Source organism: Triturus cristatus, chromosome 10 (genome assembly GCF_964204655.1).
Source record: "Triturus cristatus chromosome 10, aTriCri1.1, whole genome shotgun sequence".
Taxonomy (NCBI): domain Eukaryota; kingdom Metazoa; phylum Chordata; class Amphibia; order Caudata; family Salamandridae; genus Triturus; species Triturus cristatus.
This window is the reverse complement of record NC_140593.1, coordinates 35,873,306-35,895,864: the sequence shown is the minus strand read 5'-3', so window position 1 is coordinate 35,895,864 and position 22,559 is coordinate 35,873,306. Positions and strand designations below refer to the sequence as shown.

Genomic DNA, 22,559 nt, shown 5'->3' with positions numbered 1-22,559 from the left:
ATGCAGCAGTGTTTTTTTGGATGCGCAAATTGCCTTCAATACCATCGAATGGCCCTTCTTGAATGCAGTGCTAGAGAAACAGGGTTTTGGGGCACAATTTCTATCTTGGGTAAGATGGCTATACTCCCACCCACTTTTCCAGGTGACTGTTATCAATAACACGTCAAAGCTTTTTAGACTGTACCGGGGAACAAGGCAGGGATTCCCGCTATCCCCATTAATATTCGAACTAGAACTTCTAGCGGTGTGGATAAGATGAGATCCTATAGCCAAAGGGCTGAAATGGACACCAGATTGGGAAGATAGAATTTCGCTATATGCAGATGACATCCTATTATATATTGCGGCTCCAAGGGCCGCCCTCTATAGGATTCTGCATATATTCGAACTCTACCAAAAATATTCTGTTTATATAATAAATTAGGAGAATTTGGTGCTGTACCTGCTCTCAGGTGACCCCCCCCAGTTCTACCTAGAGGGTACGTGATACCCATATTGACCGAAGGGCTTAAGTACCTGGGCATATATGTCACTAGAGATCAAAAAGTCTTTTACAAACGTAACTTAGAACCTCCGCTCTGTACCCTACATAGTGATGTGCAGCATTGGAGATATCTCCCATTGCTACTTCTGGGTAGAGCCTCACTATTTGACATGACGGCTCTGCCACGATTCCTTTGCGTGCTGCATAACACTACCCATTTGATCTCCCAAACATGTTTCAAAGCAATTGAAAGAGCCGTTTGACTACTTCTGTGGGATGGCGGCTCCCTAAGAATCTCTCTGCAGAAGTTAACTGGAGGATGGTATGATGGGGGAGAGGCAGTCCCAGCTTTGCCAAAGTACTATAGGGTGGCCCAGCTAACAGTGGTTAACAACTGGGTGCATTGCGCTCAGGATGACCCGGCATATAAGATGGACCGTTATAACATGCAACCAGGAGGATACTTGAGAGCTATTTATGGGGGTGACAGAATACTGTCCTTTCTTGAGCCAACCTCCACTACACTGCAGGTTTGGGGAGAGACACTCACAGCTCTTGGTTGGAAGGGTAGGCCCACACTGATGACACCACTGTGGGATTCTGCGTGCTTGGGACTCTTGACATAGGAAGGAGGTTTTAAGAGGTGGGACTCGATCTGCCTTTCGAGGCTGGGAGACCTGTGGGCTAAGGGAGATGTTAAGTCATTCGCGATAACCACAAGAATATCAGCTAGCACCATCGCAGACCTTAAGGTACCTGCAAGGTAGACATGCACTGAGTATTGCCAAAGGGAGAGGAACTTCCAGATTCCTCACCATTGGAAGACAGATTACTGGAACGACCGTCTTAAAAAGAAGGCAATATCTTTGATCTATCGCAAGTACATGAACAATTCTCCAGATCCCTCACTTGCCCTCCATGCCTGCTGGGAACAACACCTAGGACAGATGGAGGATGAGTCCTGGATGGAGGCCTTAGCCTCACCCAAGGAGGCAGCAATCTGATCACGGTTTCGGCTGGTACAATTAAAAATACTGCACAGATCATATATTGCTCGCACAACTCTGATAAAAATGGGTAGACTTGACTCCCCAAACTGTATCCGTGGGTGTGGACAGGAAGGCACCTTCCTCAACATAATATGGGACTGTCCAGATCTCCAGACATATTGGGAGGGAGGTCTTTCGTGCACGCAGGAGGTTCACTCTATAGTGACTCAGAAGTGAGCACAATGGTGTCTCCAGAATATCTGGCGCGGAACTGACCTTACAAGCAAAGAGTGTCTCTGTGTGACCCTGGGATCTATTGTGGCAAAACATAACATTGGTAGATTTTGGAGTACCCCAACGGCTCCTGGGCTGAATGAATGGAAAATGACATGGATCGGTGCATGGTGGCGGATAAAGCCATAGATGAGAACAGACAAATGGACACAAGTTTGGGGGAGTTCGTAATAGCCTGAAATATGGGTGGCTTGAGAATGTGACCAATGATGTAATGAAAATGTAGGATCCTGCTAACATGAACACTACAGGTTGGTGCTGGTTTGGCAGATTATTATGTATTGGCAAAACAGAAAGGAAGGTGTAGCTACGAATAACAGAACAGAAAAGTAACATATGCCAACATTTGGTTATAGCTACAGTGGCTGTACATTTCAACGCAGACCGACAAAATGTCTTGCAACTGAGTGTCAGGTGTTGGAGCAAGTGACACTGAATCCAGATACTAACGTGCAGAAGACTCTTTTTTAAAAATTCATTTTAAGAGTTCTATATAGCGCGAACTAGACCCGAAGGTATCGGGTATTAGAGCGATTTACATGAGCACCAGTTGCGTTACACAAGGACACATTAATTTTTTGTCAGGCACGGGGAGATCACGGGGCATATCAGCAAGAAACGGCGATGAATAACGCAAAGGGTGCTTAGCGCTTTGTTACTCATCGCCGTCTATCTCTGGAATTTATCGCCCTGGTAGCGCGTTATCAACAACGTGTTGCTAAAGGGCGAAAAAAAATCCCGAGATAGCGGGGGAAATCGTCGTTTTGCAGGGAACATCGCTGGTTTTCCAGCGATGTTCCCTGCAAAAGGGCGATAACCTTGCTGATACGACCCTGTGGTCATAGCAGCATAATCCACCCCCTATGTTAGGGATAGATAAGTCAGGATTTTAGCAGACGTTAGTTTTTGGAGAAAATAGTGTTTTTCTCCAAAAACTAACGTGTGCTACAATGCTGGGGCAGCCTTGTAAATATCGCGATGTGCACATCAGCGATATTTGCAAGGCTGTACTGCCCAGTGACGCCCACTTTGCATCTCATTAGAGATGCAAAGGGAGGCGTCAGGAAAAAGGGTGCTATCATGCGATTATGCATGTTAGCACCCTCTTGTAAATAGGGCAATAGTTTTATCTCCGCTTTTGGGGCTTTTCAAGCCCTTGTTGATATGCCCCTAAGTGATTTGCCCAGAATCACAGAATGTTGAGCGTCGTTGCCGAGACTCGAACAACCGAAAGAGCTCAATGACAGCACTGACATGTCATGATTTTTAGAGGAAGTATAAACACGTTCCTGTGATCTTATTCACATTATACTTTTTATTAAATGTTTTTTTTATTCTTGCTTTGTTTAGTTTAGTTCACAACCATTTTTTTTAGGGATGTTAAGGTGAACTTGTTTCAATTCACGAGTTCACGAGGGGTGTGATTTGTACACCAGGGAGTGACAGTGGAATTAGATCTGGTATAAATAGTTGGTGAAATTTTAAATTTTTGATTTTATTTCATGAAGACACTGCCTAGTCTGCTGACTCCTGTGCGTTCCTGTGGCATTAAGGCGGCCGCCCTGTTGGAGGGTCCCCTACGTGGCCCCCCAGGCAGCCTTGGCAGTGTGCCTAGAGCCAACCCCCCTGAAAAGACAATGCCTGCTCTCTGTATGCCAGGAGCCCCCACCCCCTGAAATGCCAAGGCCTGCCCTCTGCATGCAGTGCGTCCAGAGCCCGCCGCCCCCCAAAGTCAGACTCCAGCCGGTTTGATGCGATGTCATCCCCTTTCCTTTCTCCACAGGTGTCTCCAGCGCCCTCTTCATCAGTGCACCCCAGGGGTCCGTCCGTGGAGCTGTCAATCACTCGGTGCTGCTGCCCGTGAGTTACAGGATGAATGAACCACTGAATGTACCCCTCCTCATTACGTGGACGCGCAAAGACAGCAATGTTCAAATCATTGTCTATAAAGTGAACAATGTATCCCTGGGGGAGGACGGGAGCCCCCTCAGCTGCACTGGAAGCCCGTACACCCATGACACATACAAGGACCGCGTCATCTTCTACCCCGAGAACGCGTCTCTGCGCCTCCTGAACCTGCAGCTGAGTGACAGCGGAGTCTACACCGTCTCATTCAGAGACACCAGACAGAGAGGAAACATGTCCCTGTCCGTGTCTTCGACACAAGGGGCGTCTTCGACACAAGAGCCTCCTGCGAACGGCACCGCAGCCAAGAGACCATCAGGTACGTGAACACCTTCACAAAGCTTATGGAGGGGCCTTGAATGACGTGTAAGGAGGGGTCACTGCTTCAAGGCGCTCTTTGTCACCATCACACGCATGCAGTCTGTTGGTTTGGTTAGAAATCAGGTTGAGCTCCTTCTGCAGTCTGTGTCCATTGTCGCTCTGTCTCTCTCTATCTCTCTCTCGCTGACTCTCTTTCTGTCTCTCTCTCTTCCCCCCCCTCTCTCTCTCTCTCTCTTTCACTCTCCCTGTCTCTACCTCTCTGTCTTTTCTCTGTCTCTGTCTCTCTGTGTGTCTCTCTCTGTCCCTGTCTCTCTCTGTCTGTATCTGTCTCTCTCTCTCTCTCTGTTTCTGTCTCCCTCTCTCTGTCTTTCTCTCCTTCTATCCCTCCCTCCATCCCTCTCTCTCTCACTCTCTCTCTCTCTCTGTCTCTCTCTGTCTTTTTCTATATATAACTCCACATATATGAACCTTTATCGTATATGCATCTTCAAGGTACGTAGATGTGAAGTTAAGAATAGTAAATTTATACTTACCTATTTGCACTCACCTACGCGATATCCTTGTCCTCGATATTTTTGACACGAAATTCAGTCCACACGATATTGGTGTTTCTGACAGTTATCTGCCACTCACCTGGAGAAGCAGAGAAAGTCAGGAGGAGGAGGAGGGGGGAACATCAGGTGGTGGAGGATCAGGGAACAACAGGAGGTGAGGGAGCAGGGAACATCAGAACTTCAAATGGTGGGGGAGCAGAGAAAATCAGGAGGAGGAGAAGCAGAGAACATCAGGAGGTGGAGGAGCGGAGAACATCAGAAGGTGGAGGAGCAGAGAACATCAGAAGGTGGAGGAGCGGGGAACATAGTGCTGTCACTTGTGCAATGGAGGTGGAGTCAACCACCCTTATGAACTGCGCAGTCCCCTCGCCCCCCACAAAGGCAACAGACTCATCTTCTTGGGTTAGGACGTAACAAATTTACTTCACATGAAACAAGGTGGTATAATAACAACTGTAAACAAATAACATTACACAATAGAAAATACCACAAAATACACAGCATTGCACACGTCCTATTTACATCCCCATTTGGGGGTAGCATAGTACAGAAAGACCAGGTGGGAAACTGACACATCAAACATTTCTGACATCTCCAGAGATCGCATGGCGCATTGGTCTCAGCCGGGGCATCCCGTGACTCTTGGCCGTGCCCCACATTGTCTCTGGGGTACCCAAAGTAGGCCTAAAACGGTAGGGCCACCAGCAGGTCAGCTCTCCATCCAACCAGCCTCACCCCTGAAAGCTTATCACGAAGGAGGCGGCCAACTGGGCAACTCAGTGTCCTCAAGCATTAGTGGCATTACACGGCTACGATGGGCTCCAATGTAGACATGTTGGGGGGGGGGGGGGGTGGCAAACATTCAGTCCGGCTCCCGCAGCACATCAGGAGGCAAAGAGGGGGTCACTGAGGGGTAGCCAACTGTTAAAGGGCTCTACTCTGCCCCCTCCCCTCTGTTAATGTTAGTGTTAATGAAATTTGTAAAAGCGCACGAATACCCGGAGGTGTCTTGGCACTAGGGACTACAATAAGCATGCTCAGCGCCTAGTCCTGAAACGGCCAGATCTTTAATTTTCTCCTGAAGCCCGTTAAGGAGCTGGCGTTCCTAAATTCCATAGGAAGGGAGTTCCAAAGTTTGGAGGTGCTGTAGTGAAAGCTGCGGCCACCCCAGTGCGCAGTACGAATTCTGGGCACTAAAAGTAGTCTTGCCCCCGTCGACCGAAGATGTCTGGCCGGTTGGTACCATACACAAAGGTTCTGGAGAAAAGAGGGTCCTGTGTGATTCAAGGCCTTATAGGCGAGACTCAGTGCCTTGAATTCAATGCGCTGAGGTACAGGGACCAGTGCAAATTGCTGATTTCATTGGATACCGCTTTATGCCTGGGGATATTGAGAAGTAAACGTGCCGCAGAGTTTTGGACCATCTGAGGCTTCTTTAGACACTGCTTCTGAACATTCAGATATAGCCCATGGCCGTAGTCTAGTTTGACCGGATAAGAGATGCAACTACCGTTTTTCTGGAATCCGCCGGGATGTACGGAAGTATCTTCCTTATTTTCTTTAAAAGAAAATATGAAGCAGCGACAATGGTATCGGTCTGTTGACAGAGTGTTCATTTATTGTCAATCAATACACCCAAGTTCTTGACTTTGGCCGCTGGTTTGGGAGGTATGCCCATCTCTGCCCGCCACCACAGATTGCCACAGGTTGACTGCATGTTACCAAAAATCAAAACTTCAGTTTTTTCGGAATTAAGTTTGAGGCAATGTGTACTCATCCATCTGTTAATTGTACCCATACAATTTTGAAACTGCTGGAAAGGAGAGGTTTGATGTTTATATGCAGCTACCACAATCTGGCTGTCATCGGCGTATGACGTCAAACTAAGCCCAAATTCCCGGATCAGTGGGGCCAGTTCGGAAACGTAGATGTTGAACAATGAAGGTCTTAATGAACTGCCCTGAGGGACTCCACACGGCAGAATGTAAGGAGCGGAGTCGAATCCGTCAAGTGACACCGTTGATCTCCGATGCTTTAGGAAGGAGGACAGCAGCGCCAGGGCCATTTCACCCAGTCCCAACTTCTCCAACCGATGCTGCAAAAGAACGTCATCAACCATGTCAAAGGCGGCGAATAGATCGAGGAGCACAAGAGCAGCTGTGCCTCCTCCATCCATTGCCGCTCTAATCTCTTCGGTGGCCTTAATAAGCGCCATTTCCGTGCTATGTTCCTTGCGAAATCCGAACTGGGAGTGATCCAGCAAGTTGGTCTCACTGATGAATTGCGATAATTGAATATTCATAATTTTATCTACCGAAATTTGTGCTTGTTTTCTTTGTATGCCGTATGATCGTTTGTTAACTGTTTTGCCTCCGTTTTGACCTGCATTGTTGCCTGTATTTTTTGTACCGTTTCTTCTTCGTGTTTTGCCCTCCATTTGTGCATTTGTGCTTGTCTCCTTCCTGTTTGCCCGCCTACCTCGCCGCCCTCCGCTCTCCCTCCCCGCTCCCGCTTCCCGCCACCGCCATTAGCCCCGCCCCTTTTCTCTTCTGTTCCCTCCCCGCTCCCGCCTCCCAGCTGCTCCGCCCACCCGCGCACTTCGCCTTTAAATGGCGACCGTGCGAACGCGCAGCGGTCACGCGCAGCGGGCGCGCCGATTGTGCGCCGAAGGCGCGCCAAAGGTAAGCCCGTCTGCGCCCGTCCGCGACCGAATCGCGTCCAGCGCCAGGACCCCTGGCCCCCGAAGACCCCGACCGACCCGCCTGACGTACTCCGCCGCCACCCTCACCGCACTCAACACCGGCCGACTCCCAGAATGCCATCAAGCCACTCCACGACGTACCCACGGACCTTTCAGCTGCCACGCCTGCAAGTTCTCCTGCATCCGGACCAGCCTCGCACCAGCACCCGCCAAGTCGAACACCAGCAGCACCCACCTCAAGTGCATCCTGCTCAACACCCGCTCCGTCCACAGACACGCCATCGAACTCTGGAACCTTCTAGACGCCACAGCCCCTGACGTTGCCTTCCTCACGGAGACCTGGATGAACGCCTCTTCAGCTCCCGACATCGCCATCGCTATCCCAGAGGGCTACAAGATCGTCCGGAGGGACCGAAACGCCAACCAGATGGGAGGAGGCATCGCCATCATCCACAGGAACACCATCCGTCTCACGACCAGCACCGACAACACCCTGACCAGCGCCGAACACCTGCATTTCCAGATCCACACCAACCCGAACACCACCCTCAGAGGCACCCTGATCTACCGACCCCCTGGACCACGCACACAATTCAGCGAGGACATCGCCGACTTCGTCAGCCCGCATGCCCTCCCCTCCGCTGACTACATCCTCCTGGGAGACCTCAACTTCCATCTAGAGAACAACAACGACCGCAACACCAGCACCCTGCTCGACAACCTCGCCAACCTGGGACTCAAGCAACTGGTGTCCACCCCCACCCACCTCGCCGGACACACACTCGACGCAGTCTTCTCTTCCAGCACAGACATCGACTTCAGCCACGCCACAGAGCTTCAATGGACGGACCACAGCTGCGTCCACTTCACCTTCAAGAGAACTACGACCCACCAACACCAGCAACAGGCCGCCCACAGAAGCTGGAACAAGATCACAGCAGAGCAGCTCGCCACCTCCCTGAGCCAGCACCCTCCTGCCAGCTCAGCGAACCCCAGCCAGGCCGCCGACAACCTCACGAAGTGGATCAGCAACTGCGCAGACGAACTCGCCCCACTGAGGACCCCGCCTAGCAGACCCGGCAGCAAGAAGGCTCCATGGTTCACCGACGAACTCAAGAGCTCCAAGAAGAACTGCCGAGCCCTCGAGAAAGTCTGGAGAAAGGAACCGACACCGGACAACAGGACCTCCTTCAAACTTGCCACCCGGAAACACCACCAGCTGATCCGCGCCGCCAAGAAAACAGCATCACTCAGCACCACCACAACATCACTCAGCACCACCTCATCATCATATAGCGGCACCACAGTATCACTCAGCACACAACAGCATCACTCAGCACTACCTCAGCATCCCTCAGCGCCTCCACAGTATCACTCAGCGGCACCACAGCATCACTCAGCGCCACCTCAGCATCAATCAGCGCCACCTCAGCATCCCTCAGCGCCAACCACAGCATCACTCAGTGCCAACTTAGTGCCAGAGAGAATCACTCAGTGGTACCACAGCATCACTCAGCACAACCACAACATCACTCAGCGCCACCACGGCTTCACTCAGCGTCACTACAGCATTACTCAGCACCAACTCAGCTACATCTCAGCATCACTCAGTGCCACCACAGCATCACTCAGCGCCATCTCAGCATCACTCAGCGCCACCTCAGCATCACTCAGCACCACCTCAGCATCCCTCAGCACCAACTACAGCATTACTCAGGGCCAACTTAGTGCCAGAAAGCATCACTCAGCGGCACCACAGCATCACTCAGCGCAACCACAACATCACTCAGCGCCACCACGGCTTCACTCAGCATCACCACAGCATCACTCAGCGCAACATAAACTCCATCTCAGCATCACTCAGTGCCACCACAGCATCACTGAGCACCACATCAGCATCACTCAGCAACACCACAGCATCACTCAGTGCCACCACAACATCACTCAGCGCCACCAAAGCATCACTCAGTGCCACCACAGCATCACTCAGCCCCACCACAACATCAGTCAGCGCCACCACAGTATCCCTCAGCACCAACTCATCATCACTCAGCGGCACCACAGCTCGGAAACGTAGATGTTGAACAATGAAGGTCTTAATGAACTGCCCTGAGGGACTCCACACGGCAGAATGTAAGGAGCGGAGTCGAATCCGTCAAGTGACACCGTTGATCTCCGATGCTTTAGGAAGGAGGACAGCAGCGCCAGGGCCATTTCACCCAGTCCCAACTTCTCCAACCGATGCTGCAAAAGAACGTCATCAACCATGTCAAAGGCGGCGAATAGATCGAGGAGCACAAGAGCAGCTGTGCCTCCTCCATCCATTGCCGCTCTAATCTCTTCGGTGGCCTTAATAAGCGCCATTTCCGTGCTATGTTCCTTGCGAAATCCGAACTGGGAGTGATCCAGCAAGTTGGTCTCACTGATGAATTGCGATAATTGAATATTCATAATTTTATCTACTATTTTAGCTGGTGTTGGTAGTCTGGCTATAGGTCGATAGTTATTAGGGTTGGTAGCATCTAAGGTGTCTTTTTTTAATAAGGGGAGAATGGACGTTTCTTTCCAGCTAACGGGAACAGCGGCGTCACTAGGGTTGGTGTCACCCAGTGCGGTAACTCATGGTGTCGCCCCAGGACAGGGTGCCACGCTACCAAGGACAAGGGCGGGGTGTCTGTGGGACGGGGAGGGGGCATGTCCGTCAGATCTGCCGTCACTCTGTACTGTGTCTGCGGGGTGCCTCGTTTCCCACTGTGAATTCGTGGCACAGACCTTACACCTTCCCTCCTTGTCACACAACCACAACATCACTCAGCGCCACCACGGCTTCACTTAGCGTCACTACAGCATCACTCAGCACAACCTCGGCTCCATCTCAGCATTACTCAGTGCCACCACAGCATCACTCAGCGCCATCTCAGCATCACTCAGCGCCACCTCAGCATCACTCAGCACCACCTCAGTATCCCTCAGCACCAACCACAGCATTACTCAGGGCCAACTTAGTGCCAGAAAGCATCACTCAGCGGCACCACAGCATCACTCAGCGCAACCACAACATCACTCAGCGCCATCACAGCTTCACTCAGCGTCACCACATCATCACTCAGCGCAACATAAGCTCCATCTCAGCATCACTCAGTGCCACCACAGCATCACTCAGCGGCACCACAGCATCACTCAGCGCAACCACAACATCACTCAGCGCCTCCACAGAATCACTCAGCGCCACCACAACATCACTCAGCGCCACCACAGTATCACTCAGTGCCACCACAGCATCACTCAGCGCCACCACAGTATCCCTCAGTGCCACCACAGTATCCCTCAGCGCCACATCAGCATCACTCAGTGCCACCACAGCATCACTCAGCGCCACCACAACATTACTCAGCGCCACCACAGTATCCCTCAGCGCCACCTCATCATCACTCAACGCCACCACGGCTTCACTCAGCGTCACCACAGCATCACTCAGTGCAACATAAGCTCCATCTCAGCATCACTCAGTGCCACCACAGCATCACTCAGGGCCACATAAGCATCACTCAGTGCCACCACAGCATCACTCAACGCCACATCAGCATCACTCAGTGCCACCACAACATCACTCAGTGCCACCAGAGTACCCCTCAGCGCCACATCAGCATCACTAAGTGTCACCACATCATCACTCAGCGCCACCACAACATCACTCAGCGCCACCACAGTATCCCTCAGCACCACCTCATCATCACTCAGCGGCACCAAGGCATTACTCAGCACCACCACAGTAGCCCTCAGCGCCACCTCATCATCACTCAGCGGCACCACAGTGTTGGAGGGAGGACCACCGGGGGGTCGGGGGGACTGCTCCAGCCACCTCCCTTCCACAAAGTTATAGCCGAGCGCCGCTGAGAAGTCTCCTAGGAGAGGTCCTTCTCCTGAGATCGTACTAGGCCCAGTAACACCACCACACAGGACTCTGTATCAGTTGCTTATCTTGGTTCTTTATCAAAGGTAGCACATTCAATATTTACAGTGGGATCGAGTGATCCAAAAAAGAGTCTCAATGTCTTTAGGGGGATAGGGTAGCGGGTCAGTCTCAGTACCAGCCAGGTACGGGGAGGCTCTGCGCCAGACCTTGCGTGCTGGTCTCAAAGTAGCTCGAACGGGGGGAGCCACGACGGCGTCTGCAGGGCTCGGGTGGTAGTTCCGCTTGGGTCGAGCCGCGACACAGTCAGCAGGGCTCCGGTGGTAGGTCCGCTTCGGTCGAGCCGCGACGAGGTCAGCTGGGCTCTGATGGCAAGGTCAACAAGGTCGGGCCGCGACAGCGTCAGCAGGGCCCCAAAGGTTCGTGAAGGTCTTTAAGCACGGTGGAGCCGCGACGTTGTCAGCAGGGCTCAGGGTGTAGTTTCAGGATGAGTCTTTCTCCGTAGGGTCAGCCGCGATCCGATCAGCAGGGCTCTTGACTCCGGGATACAACTGTTGTCTTGTTGCCGGGTCGCCCCAGATATAGGACTGGAGCCCTTTGATGTCCGGACCCTTGCGCCCGGGGAAGGGGCGGAGAGGCCGGGTAGGGAGCGGCCAGACGCCCAGCAGGAGAGGTGCCAGGCCCCAGAGAGCAGTGGGGTGATCGCACCTAGGTGTGGAAGGACGGTTGGGGGTCCCATCGATACTGCCCTCCGCCGGGAGTGGGAAGGATTCACGTGGTATCCCCCCGGGCCAGGGGTTGGCGCCTCAATGTCGGGCCTCGCTGGGACCGAGGCCGGGTGGAGCGGGGTTACGTAGGTGGTCACGTGGAGTGACGTATAATCCAAAATGGAGGTGCATGGGACCTCGTGCGGCTTAGCGAGGGGGAACAGGACCACGCCACGAGGCCGGCTCCAACACGCGTCCCCCCCAGCTGAAGGCAGGGAGAGTCACCCATCTTCTTGGGGGTTCTCCTCGCCGAGGCGGAAGAATCTGGACAGGCCGTCGGCATTGGCGTGGTCGTTGCCGGGCCAGTGCTCCACGGTGAAGTCCATCCCTTGCAGCGACATGGACCATCGCAACAGCTTGGGGTTCTTGCCCCGCATTTGCATTAGCCACCGCAAGGGCCGGTGGTCAGTTTGGACTCTGAAGTGGGTGCCGAAAAGGTAGGGCCGGAGCTTCTTGAGAGCCCATACCACAGCGAAGGCTTCCCGCTCGATGGTGCTCCACCTCTGTTCCCGTGGCAGCAGTCGGCGGCTGATAAAGGCCACAGGTCGGTCGAGGCCCTCGGCGTCCATCTGGGAGAGGACCGCCCGACCCCGTACTCTGATGCATCGGTCTGAACCACAAATTCCTTGCTGTAGTCAGGGGCCTGTAGCACAGGGGCAGCACACATGGCTGCCTTGAGGGCTTCAAAAGCGGTCTGACAGCGGGGTGTCCAGTGCACCGCCTTGGGCTGTTTCTTGGAAGTGAGCTCCGTAAGGGGCCCCACAATGCTGCCATAATCTTTAATAAATCGCCGGTAGTAGCCTGTGAGGCCTAAGAAGGCCCGGACAGCGGTTTGGGTTGCGGGGGGCTCCCACGCCTGGATGGCATCGACCTTTAACTGGAGGGGCGCCACCTGGCCACTCCCCACCTGGTGGCCGAGATAGGTCACAGATCCTTGACCGATCTGGCATTTGCTGGCCTTAATTGTGAGCCCGGCCCTTTGGAGAGCGGCCAGGACTTCTCCGAGGTGTCCTAGGTGCGCGGCCCAGTGGTTGCTGAAGACGGCAATGTCGTCAAGGTAGGCCGCGCTGAAAGCTTCTAGCCCGGCCAGGACCTTGTTTACCAGCCTCTGGAAGGTCGCTGGGGCGTTCTTCATACCGAAGGGCATCACCCGAAAGTGGTAGTGCCCATCGGGGGTGGAAAAGGCGGATCGTTCCTGGGCGCCGGGAGTGAGCTTGATCTGCCAGTACCCAGCGGTGAGATCAAAGGTGCTTAGGTAGCGAGCGGCCCCTAAGCGATCGATCAGCTCGTCTGCCCGTGGCAGGGGGTGGGCATCGGTCTTGGTGACTGCGTTCAGGCCCCGGTAGTCTACACAAAATCTGAGTTCCGGGGAGGTGCCGGGGGCAGCGGCCTTCGGCACCAAGACCACTGGGCTGGCCCACGGGCTGTCTGATGGCTCGATGACTCCGAGGGCGAGCATCTTGGAGACCTCGGACTGTATGCAGGCTCGGACTCGGTCGGGTACTCTGTGGGCGCGGTGCCGCACCGGGGGGCTGTCCCCGGTGTCCACGTCGTGGACTCACCAGGGGGTCACCCCGGGCGTGAGAGAGAAGAGGGCAGCAAAGGGTTGCAGCAGCTTCCGGCAGTCATGGCACTGTTCTGGGGTCAGGGTGGCGGAGAGGTGGACGCCCTCCAAGGAGCCGTCTTGGCCCGAGGACCCCAGGAGGTCTGGTAGGGGCTCGGAGTCGCTTTCGACCCCATCATCGGTAGCCAGCAGCAGGCTTAGTTCAGTTCGGGCAAAGTGGGGCTTGAGCCGGTTGGCGTGTAGGACCCGGAGGGGGTTCCTCGGGGACTCCATGTCGACCAGGTAGGTGACGGGGCTCTTCCTCTCAACCACCTTGAAGGGCCCGGTCCACTTGTCCTGCAGGGCGCAGGGGTCCACGGGCGACATAACCCAGACTTGCTGGCCCGGCTCGAACTCGATGGTCGAGGCATTTTCGTCATACCAGCGTCTCATGTCTTCTTGGCTGGCTTCGAGGTTGGCTTCCGCCAGGGCCCGGAACTTCCGAGTCTGGTTCCGCAGGGTCAGGAGGTACCGGTAGACGTCGGGGGGGGGGGCATCTTGGACGTTCGCCTCCCAGCCCTCCTTGACCAGGCTGAGGGGCCCTCGGACGGGGTGCCCATACAATAGTTCGAAGGGGCTGAAGCCCAGGGATTTCTGTGGTACCTCTCGATAGGCGAACAGGAGGCAGGGCAGCAGGACGTCCCATCTCCTCCTCAGGGGCTCTTCCAGACCCTTGATCATTCCCTTCAGGGTTCTGTTGAACCGCTCGACCAGTCCGTTCCCCTGGGGGTGGTAAGGGGTGGTGAATTTGTAGGTGACCCCACATTGTTGCCAGTGGGATTTCATGTATTTTGAAATAAAGTTCGTACCCCTGTCGCTCACCACTTCTCGGGGGAACCCCACTCTGGAGAAGATGCCCATCAGGGCCCGGCCCACCACGGGAGCTGTCACAGTGCGGAGTGGGATGGCCTCGGGGTATCGGGTGGCGTGGTCGACCAGTACCAGGATGAAGCGGTGTCCCAAGGCGGTCCGGGGGTCGAGGGGCCCCACGATGTCGATCCCTACTCGTTCGAACGGGGTGTGGACGGCTGGAAATGGTTGGAGGGGGGCCTTAACTCGACCCCCAGTCTTTCTGCTAGCCTGGCAGGTCTGGCAGGACCAGCAGTGATGGTCCACGTCTCTCCGCATTCGGGGCCAATAGAAATGGGTCACTAGGCGGCTGTAAGTTTTGTCTCGCCCGAGGTGTCCGGCGAGGGGCACGTCATGTGCCAAGTTCAGGAGGAACTCTCGGAATCGGAGGGGAACCACCAACACCCGTCCGGCTCCCAGTTCGGCGACTTTCTGCTCGCTATACAATAAGTCATTGTCCCAATAGATCCAGTGGGTTCCTGTGGGGTCCCCCGAGGCCTGGGCGGCCGCTTGCTGTCGGGCCCCCTCGAGGGACGGGCAGGCCTTTTGCTCTTGCTGGAATTGTTCGCGGGTGGGGCCCCCGTCGTGGCGCCACTGGGCCAGCTCGGCGATTTCGCTGAGGGAGGCGGCCTCGTCGGGAGGAAGTTCGGATGGCCCGGCCTCCTCGTCAGGTTCCTCCGTGCCGGCGGAGGTTGGTAGTTCTGGGCCCGCAGGCTTGTCGGGGGCCGCGGCAGCGGCAGGTTGGGCGGTCATGGACCGGGTGGTGGCGCAGGCCCACTCGGGCAGCCCTAGCATCCCCAGATGCTCTCGGCGCTCCACCTGGGCCCAGGGGGAGCTCTCTAGGTCATTCCCCAGGAGGCAGTCCACCGGGGCGTCGTCGCGGACAGTTACTTTGAGGGTGCCTGACACTCCTCCCCACTCGAAGGGGATCCTGGCAATCCGGCACATGCTTTCGGTGTTGTCCGCGGTCCGGACAGGGCATAGGACATGCGGCAGGATTTGTTCGGGGGTCACCAGGTGGCAGCGGACAGCGGTCACTCTGGCCCCAGTGTCCCGGAGAGCTTCGGCCCGTTGTCCATTGATGGCGACCCACTGCTGGTACTTCTGGGTGTTGCTTGGGATGGCAGCCCGGGGCACCATTTCTCGGGGGCCCAGGCATACGAGTGACATGGCAGCTGGTTCCCACTCGGGGGACCCGTCCTCGCGGTGTTCCTCCTCTTCCTCTCCTTCCCCCATGGCTGCGGCGGCTATTTGTCGGGGAGGGGGCCCAGCGGTCCCGCTCCGCCGGTTCACAGGGCAGGCCGGGTCGCTCGCATAGTGGCCGGTCTGTTGGCAGCCGAAGCAGGTCACTGTTGGTCGGGGTCCAGGCCTGGCGATGGGGGTCCCCCTTCGGACCAGGGTCGGGGACGTGTGGTTGGCGGCTTGGCCTCGGGGTGGGCTTCTGGGCGGCCCGGTCGGGAAGTCCCGACTGCGGTGGGAACCCCCTCCTCCGCCCCGCTGGCGAGGAGGTCCCGTGGTACTCCGTTGGTAGTCCCCCATGGGGTTCCGGGGGACCCGGGTGTTGACCCATCGGTCGGCTTTGGCGGCGATCTTCCGGGGCTCGGTCAGCTTACTGTCCAGGAGGTGTTGCCTTAGTTCCACAAAGCAGTAGTTGGCGAGGTGCTCCCAGACAATGAGGTCGAACAGTTCGTTGTACGAGGTGACCTTGCTCCCTTTTATCCACCCTTCAAAGGCCCGGCTGAAGAAGTCCACGTATTCGACCCATGTGGTACCGGGTAGCTTCTTACAGTCCCGGAAGCGCTGCCGGTACATCTCGGCTGATAGTCCGTAGCGTGTGAGTAGGGCTTCTTTCATGTGGTCGTATGAGGTCATCACCGCGTCGGGGAGTTGCAGCAGGGTATCCCGGCCCTCGCTGAGGAGCCTCCCCCATAGGCCGGCACTCCAATCTTTCCGGGGTACCCGATGGGAGGTCATGGCTACCTCGTAGGCTCGGAACCACTGCTGGATGTCGTCGTTTTTGTAGTATTCTTTGACGACATCCTTGGGGATATGAACCTTCGGCTCGGTTAGTGGCAGAGCGTCCCGGGCCCCGGGGGTGCCGGTCTCCCCCGTTTTGGATTTTAGTTCGAGTGCCTTGAGGCCCCTCTCGTGCTCGAGGGTTAGCCGTTTCTCTTCTAGTTCTCGCTGCCGTTTCTTTTCTTCGATTTCCTCCTGCAGCCGTAGTTGCTCCAAGGCTAGTTTCTTCTCTGCCAGCAGGAGTTCACCGTCCAGCCGGAGTCGGGCGAGGTCCATTTCGTGTGTCCGGGCCCTCTCCCGTTCTTGCATCTTCTCGTGGGACAGGCCGGCTTCCAGGCTGCTTCGTCCCCCATCTGTCGGGGTTATGGTCGGTGGCAGGATTCCGCCCCGGGCCGAGGTTCCTTCGGCTCGGGGTGGAGTGGTCTCGGATTCTGCCCAGGTTTTCAGGGCTTTCTGCATTTCTTCCTTGGTGCCCAATCCTGTGGTTGGGATTCCTTTGTCCTTGCAGAATTGTTTCAGTTCTTTGTGGGTGTATTCTTCCAGCTTTTCCAGTTGGAAGGTTGCGGCGATGGTTGCTTCCTGGTCGTTCATGGTTCCCTTCTTTCCGTCTGGTTAGGTAGTGGTTGCGTTACTTGCTTGTACGATTGCGTCTGGCTCGGATCCCGTCGCTGGCCACCAAATGTTGGAGGGAGGACCACCGGGGGGTCGGGGGGACTGCTCCAGCCACCTCCCTTCCGCAAAGTTATAGCCGAGCGCCGCTGAGAAGCCTCCTAGGAGAGGTCCTTCTCCTGAGATCGTACTAGGCCCAGTAACACCACCACACAGGACTCTGTATCAGTTGCTTATCTTGGTTCTTTATCAAAGGTAGCACATTCAATATTTACAGTGGGATCGAGTGATCCAAAAAAGAGTCTCAATGTCTTTAGGGGGATAGGGTAGCGGGTCAGTCTCAGTACCAGCCAGGTACGGGGAGGCTCTGCGCCAGACCTTGCGTGCTGGTCTCAAAGTAGCTCGAACGGGGGGAGCCGCGACGGCGTCTGCAGGGCTCGGGTGGTAGTTCCGCTTGGGTCGAGCCGCGACACAGTCAGCAGGGCTCCGGTGGTAGGTCCGCTTCGGTCGAGCCGCGACGAGGTCAGCTGGGCTCTGATGGCAAGGTCAACAAGGTCGGGCCGCGACAGCGTCAGCAGGGCCCCAAAGGTTCGTGAAGGTCTTTAAGCACGGTGGAGCCGCGACGTCGTCAGCAGGGCTCAGGGTGTAGTTTCAGGATGAGTCTTTCTCCGTAGGGTCAGCCGCGATCCGATCAGCAGGGCTCTTGACTCCGGGATACAACTGTTGTCTTGTTGCCGGGTCGCCCCAGATATAGGACTGGAGCCCTTTGATGTCCGGACCCTTGCGCCCGGGGGGGGGGGGCGGAGAGGCCGGGTAGGGAGTGGCCAGACGCCCAGCAGGAGAGGCGCCAGGCCCCAGAGAGCTGTGGGGCGATCGCACCTAGGTGCGGAAGGACGGTTGGGGGTCCCATCGATACTGCCCTCCGCCGGGAGTGGGAAGGGTTCACGTGGTATCCCCCGGGCCAGGGGTTGGCGCCTCGATGTCGGGCCTCGCTGGGACCGGGGCCGGGTGGAGCGGGGTCACGTAGGTGGTCACGTGGAGTGACGTATAATCCAAAATGGAGGAGCCCCGAGGTGCATGGGACCTCGTGCGGCTTAGCGAGGGGGAACAGGACCATGCCACGAGGCCGGCTCCAACACACAGCATCACTCAGCACACAACAGCATCACTCAGCACCACCTCAGCATCCCTCAGCGCCTCCACAGTATCACTCAGCGGCACCACAGCATCACTCAGCGCCACCTCAGCATCACTCAGCGCCACATCAGCATCCCTCAGCGTCAACCACTGCATCACTCAGTGCCAACTTAGTGCCAGAGAGCATCACTCAGTGGCACCACAGCATCACTCAGCGCAACCACAACATCACTCAGCGCCACCACGGCTTCACTCACCATCAGCACAGCATCACTCAGTGCAACATAAGCTCCATCTCAGCATCACTCAGTGCAACCACTGCATCACTCAGCCCCACATCAGCATCACTCAGTGCCACCACAACATCACTCAGCGCCACCACAGCATCACTCAGTGCCACCACAGCATCACTCAGCGGCACTACAGCATCACTCAGCGCAACCACATCACTCAGCACCACCACAGAATCACTCAGCGCCACCACAACATCACTCAGCGCCACCACAGCATCACTCAGTGCCACCACAGCATCACTCAGCGCCACCACAAGATCACTCAGTGCCACCACAGTATCCCTCAGCGCCACATCAGCATCACTCAGTGCCACCACAGCATCACTCAGCGCCACCACAGTATCCCTCAGCGCCACCTCATCATCACTCAACGCCACCACGGCTTCACTCAGCGTCACCACAGCATCACTCAGTGCAACATAAGCTCCATCTCAGCATCACTCAGTGCCACCACAGCATCACTCAGGGCCACATAAGCATCACTCAGTGCAACCACAGTGTGAGAAGTTGGCCTGATATGTAGTGCTCACTATTCTAGTGATCACTGTGTATCATTCCAAACGACCCTTATTGATGATTGGTTGTAAGTCAACCTTTTAGACCAGCTATCCTAGTAGCGTGGATACGAGCAGTCTTTAGGCTAAACTCTAGAGGGCGTGTTAAGCCAGCTGTTTACCATCACATATACCCCTTGAACACCAAGTGAAAGGACACCACACAAGTTGTTATGAAAATAAAAGGATATTTATTTATAACAAGACTACCCTGGCTCTTTATGAGTCAGGGAGCTAAGCACACTACAAAAACTCTTAGGAAAATACTTCAGTTGCACAATTTACACAAGTGCCCGAGGGGCACGAGAAACCATCTACACTAACAGTGAAATGCGAATGGTTAGAGTCTGGAGGTACTGATTCCGGAGTGATCCGATCAGTGGGACTAAACGAAAAAGGAACTGGACACTTGTAGAGCGAACCTGCGATGGAGCACCGAGATGCTCGAGTTACCTAGCCCGGAGGCTGCGGCTGTGTGAAGTTCGGCAAGATGTCGGGAGTCCTCGTGTAGTCTCAGGAGCCTGAAAGAAGAAGATGCTGGCAGGCGACCAGTGACGATGTTCGGAGCGATCCAAGCCTGGATCGGTGATGAAGGAAACCTGAAAGCAGAGGGGACTCAGTTCTCAACCGCTAGCCAGCGATCGTGTGGGTACCAGGAGGGTACCGGCTGAAGTCACCTCGACCAGGTGAGTGGGTGACGTCGGACTCGGCTGTTCCTCGGACCAGGAGGCGCGGCGGCGACCAGGATGGAGGGCGAGCTGTCCCACGAAGGTGTCTGCTGTCGATGATGCTGGGCCCAGGCAGGGGCAGCGGATCTTGGCAGTGGCAACCCAAGCGGGGGAGTCAAGATGGCGTCGGGAGTGGACCAGGAGGGTCCGTGGTACTCCTCTGTTGAAGGGGAGCAAGAGCCAGTCTGGAGCAACCAGACTAGTGATGAAACAATCGTGGTGCGTCGTGAAGAGGGCCACACGCCGGTCGGCAAGTGGTCGAACAACGCGGTGAACAACAAGGAGCGGAAGGGCCCCCACGCAGATCTCGGGGATGCTGGGGAGGCAGACTTCGATGCTGGAGCTGCTCAGGGTTAGGGCTTCTCGAACCCTAGGTGCACTCACTCGAGGGTCCCTCGGTGGGCGTGCTAGGTAAGCGTCGTGCAGGTTCTGAAGATAGCCGGTCCCGCAGGTCTCGTCACACCTACGACTCTCAGCTGGGCTGATGAGGTAGGTAAAAGGTCAGAGATGGCAGGGACTCGGGTCTCGTCGAGCTGGGCAGTCTTGATCCGTAGGAGAGACTTACAGCAAACCGCAAGCGCTTAGATGGTGCCTGCTGGTGCAGGGTGGCTACTCCTTAGCCACAAGGGAGAGTCTTCAGAAATAGTCAAGAGTTCCTTTCGTGGAAAGTAGTTCGTGATTCGGAGTTATCCGATTATCTGATTATCCAATTTGGGAAGGGGACTCGCTCCTACCTTTATTCTAAGAAAAGGGGCTGGCCCGTGACTAGGTTCTACCTATGGGTGGAGCCAGGAGGGGGGTGGTTACACCCCTATCCTTTGTCCGGCTTCGCGCCAGCTCAGGGGCTGGTGTGCCCCCGAAACTGGTTTGAGCCGGGCTATGCACAGTGAGCACCGGGGTGCCACTTGCAATCACCTCCCTTTCAGCCCTGCCTACCTGGGATACACAAACCCTGTCTGGGACGGTGCAAACACCGCCCTCGACAGGAAACCCTTTGTCCAAGCTCCCCTTGCTGGAAGGTCCCCCAGCAGCAGGAGGTCAGACTTGTGTCTGGTGGCAGCATCCATTTTGTGATGCTGAGGCTTGAGTCAACTTTAACCGGGGTTCAAGGTTACTTCCATGTCGTGTCCCTCTAAAAGGGGGGAATGCTAACCCCGGCACCAGGACTGGCGAGGGGTTCGTATTCCCATTCGTATGACACCTTACTCGACATGTATAGGTGATGCGATGCCAAAGTTAGCAAATAACCGCAAGGATTATAATGCATTAAAAGTAGTTGGCCCGCGTCACCATGGAACGGCTATTAGGACTTGGTTCCGCAAGCCGTCGACGGGCTCAGCTCGCGCCAGAGCACCGTCCCACATGATTCCCTGCACTCTGCCTTCAGGATTGATAAGGCCTGCTATAGGAGTGACTGATAGGAATCCATGTGTCCATTTTAGGGTTTAGGGGTAGGAATACTACACCTACAGCAACGGGTGATTACACCACGTGGCCCCAGCTGTCGTGCAGCCAGTTGTGTCAGATTTGGGCGGCCATTCCAGGGGTGGCATAATACATGCTTCAGCCCCTGGTAGGCCCTGGGTACACCGATGCCCTGGATACCTGTGGTATGCTGAGACAGGGACTGACAAGGCGGCCCAGTTCCAATTAGTGGATGCACCTAACGTACATGTGTGTTAATTTCGAGAGAGAACAGCTAGGCTGTGGGTCTGATTGGCAGGCCCACAGCCGGAGAAAGTCGTAAACCAATGAAGCAAAAGCAAAAAATCTGGGTGATCATAGGATTGCAGACCCTACTCTCCTACACACAGCATCACTCAACGCCACATCAGCATCACTCAGTGCCACCACAACATCACTCAGTGCCACCAGAGTACCCCTCAGCGCCACATCAGCATCACTAAGTGTCACCACATCATCACTCAGCGCCACCACAACATCACTCAGCGCCACCACAGTATCCCTCAGCACCACCTCATCATCACTCAGCGGCACCAAGGCATTACTCAGCACCACCACAGTATCCCTCAGCGCCACCTCATCATCACTCAGCGGCACCACAGTGTTGGAGGGAGGACCACCGGGGGGTCGGGGGGACTGCTCCAGCCACCTCCCTTCCGCAAAGTTATAGCCGAGCGCCGCTGAGAAGCCTCCTAGGAGAGGTCCTTCTCCTGAGATTGTACTAGGCCCAGTAACACCACCACACAGGACTCTGTATCAGTTGCGTATCTTGGTTCTTTATCAAAGGTAGCACATTCAATATTTACAGTGGGATCGAGTGATCCAAAAAAGAGTCTCAATGTCTTTAAGGGGATAGGGTAGCGGGTCAGTCTCAGTACCAGCCAGGTACGGGGAGGCTCTGCGCCAGACCTTGCGTGCTGGTCTCAAAGTAGCTCGAACGGGGGGAGCCGCGACGGCGTCTGCAGGGCTCGGGTGGTTGTTCCGCTTGGGTCGAGCCGCGACACAGTCAGCAGGGCTCCGGTGGTAGGTCCGCTTCGGTCGAGCCGCGACGAGGTCAGCTGGGCTCTGATGGCAAGGTCAACAAGGTCGGGCCGCAACAGCGTCAGCAGGGCCCCAAAGGTTCGTGAAGGTCTTTAAGCACGGTGGAGCCGCGACGTCGTCAGCAGGGCTCAGGGTCTAGTTTCAGGATGAGTCTTTCTCCGTAGAGTCAGCCGCGATCCGATCAGCAGGGCTCTTGACTCCGGGATACAACTGTTGTCTTGTTGCCGGGTCGCCCCAGATATAGGACTGGAGCCCTTTGATGTCCGGACCCTTGCGCTCGGGGGGGGGGGGCGGAGAGGCCGGGTAGGGAGCGGCCAGATGCCCAGCAGGAGAGGCG

The 22,559-nt window shown here is 55.6% G+C and overlaps 1 protein-coding gene across 1 annotated transcript in view; it reads left to right on the top strand.

The window, feature by feature from the left end:
• The window catches only part of LOC146788765 (uncharacterized), a 180,042-nt gene that overhangs the window by 50,115 nt on the left and 107,368 nt on the right, over nt 1-22,559 (top strand). The window contains exon 2 of the mRNA XM_085629933.1: nt 3,551-3,991. Within this exon, the coding sequence (XP_085486059.1) occupies nt 3,551-3,991 (441 nt within the window). The remainder of the gene's footprint in view (nt 1-3,550; nt 3,992-22,559) is intronic.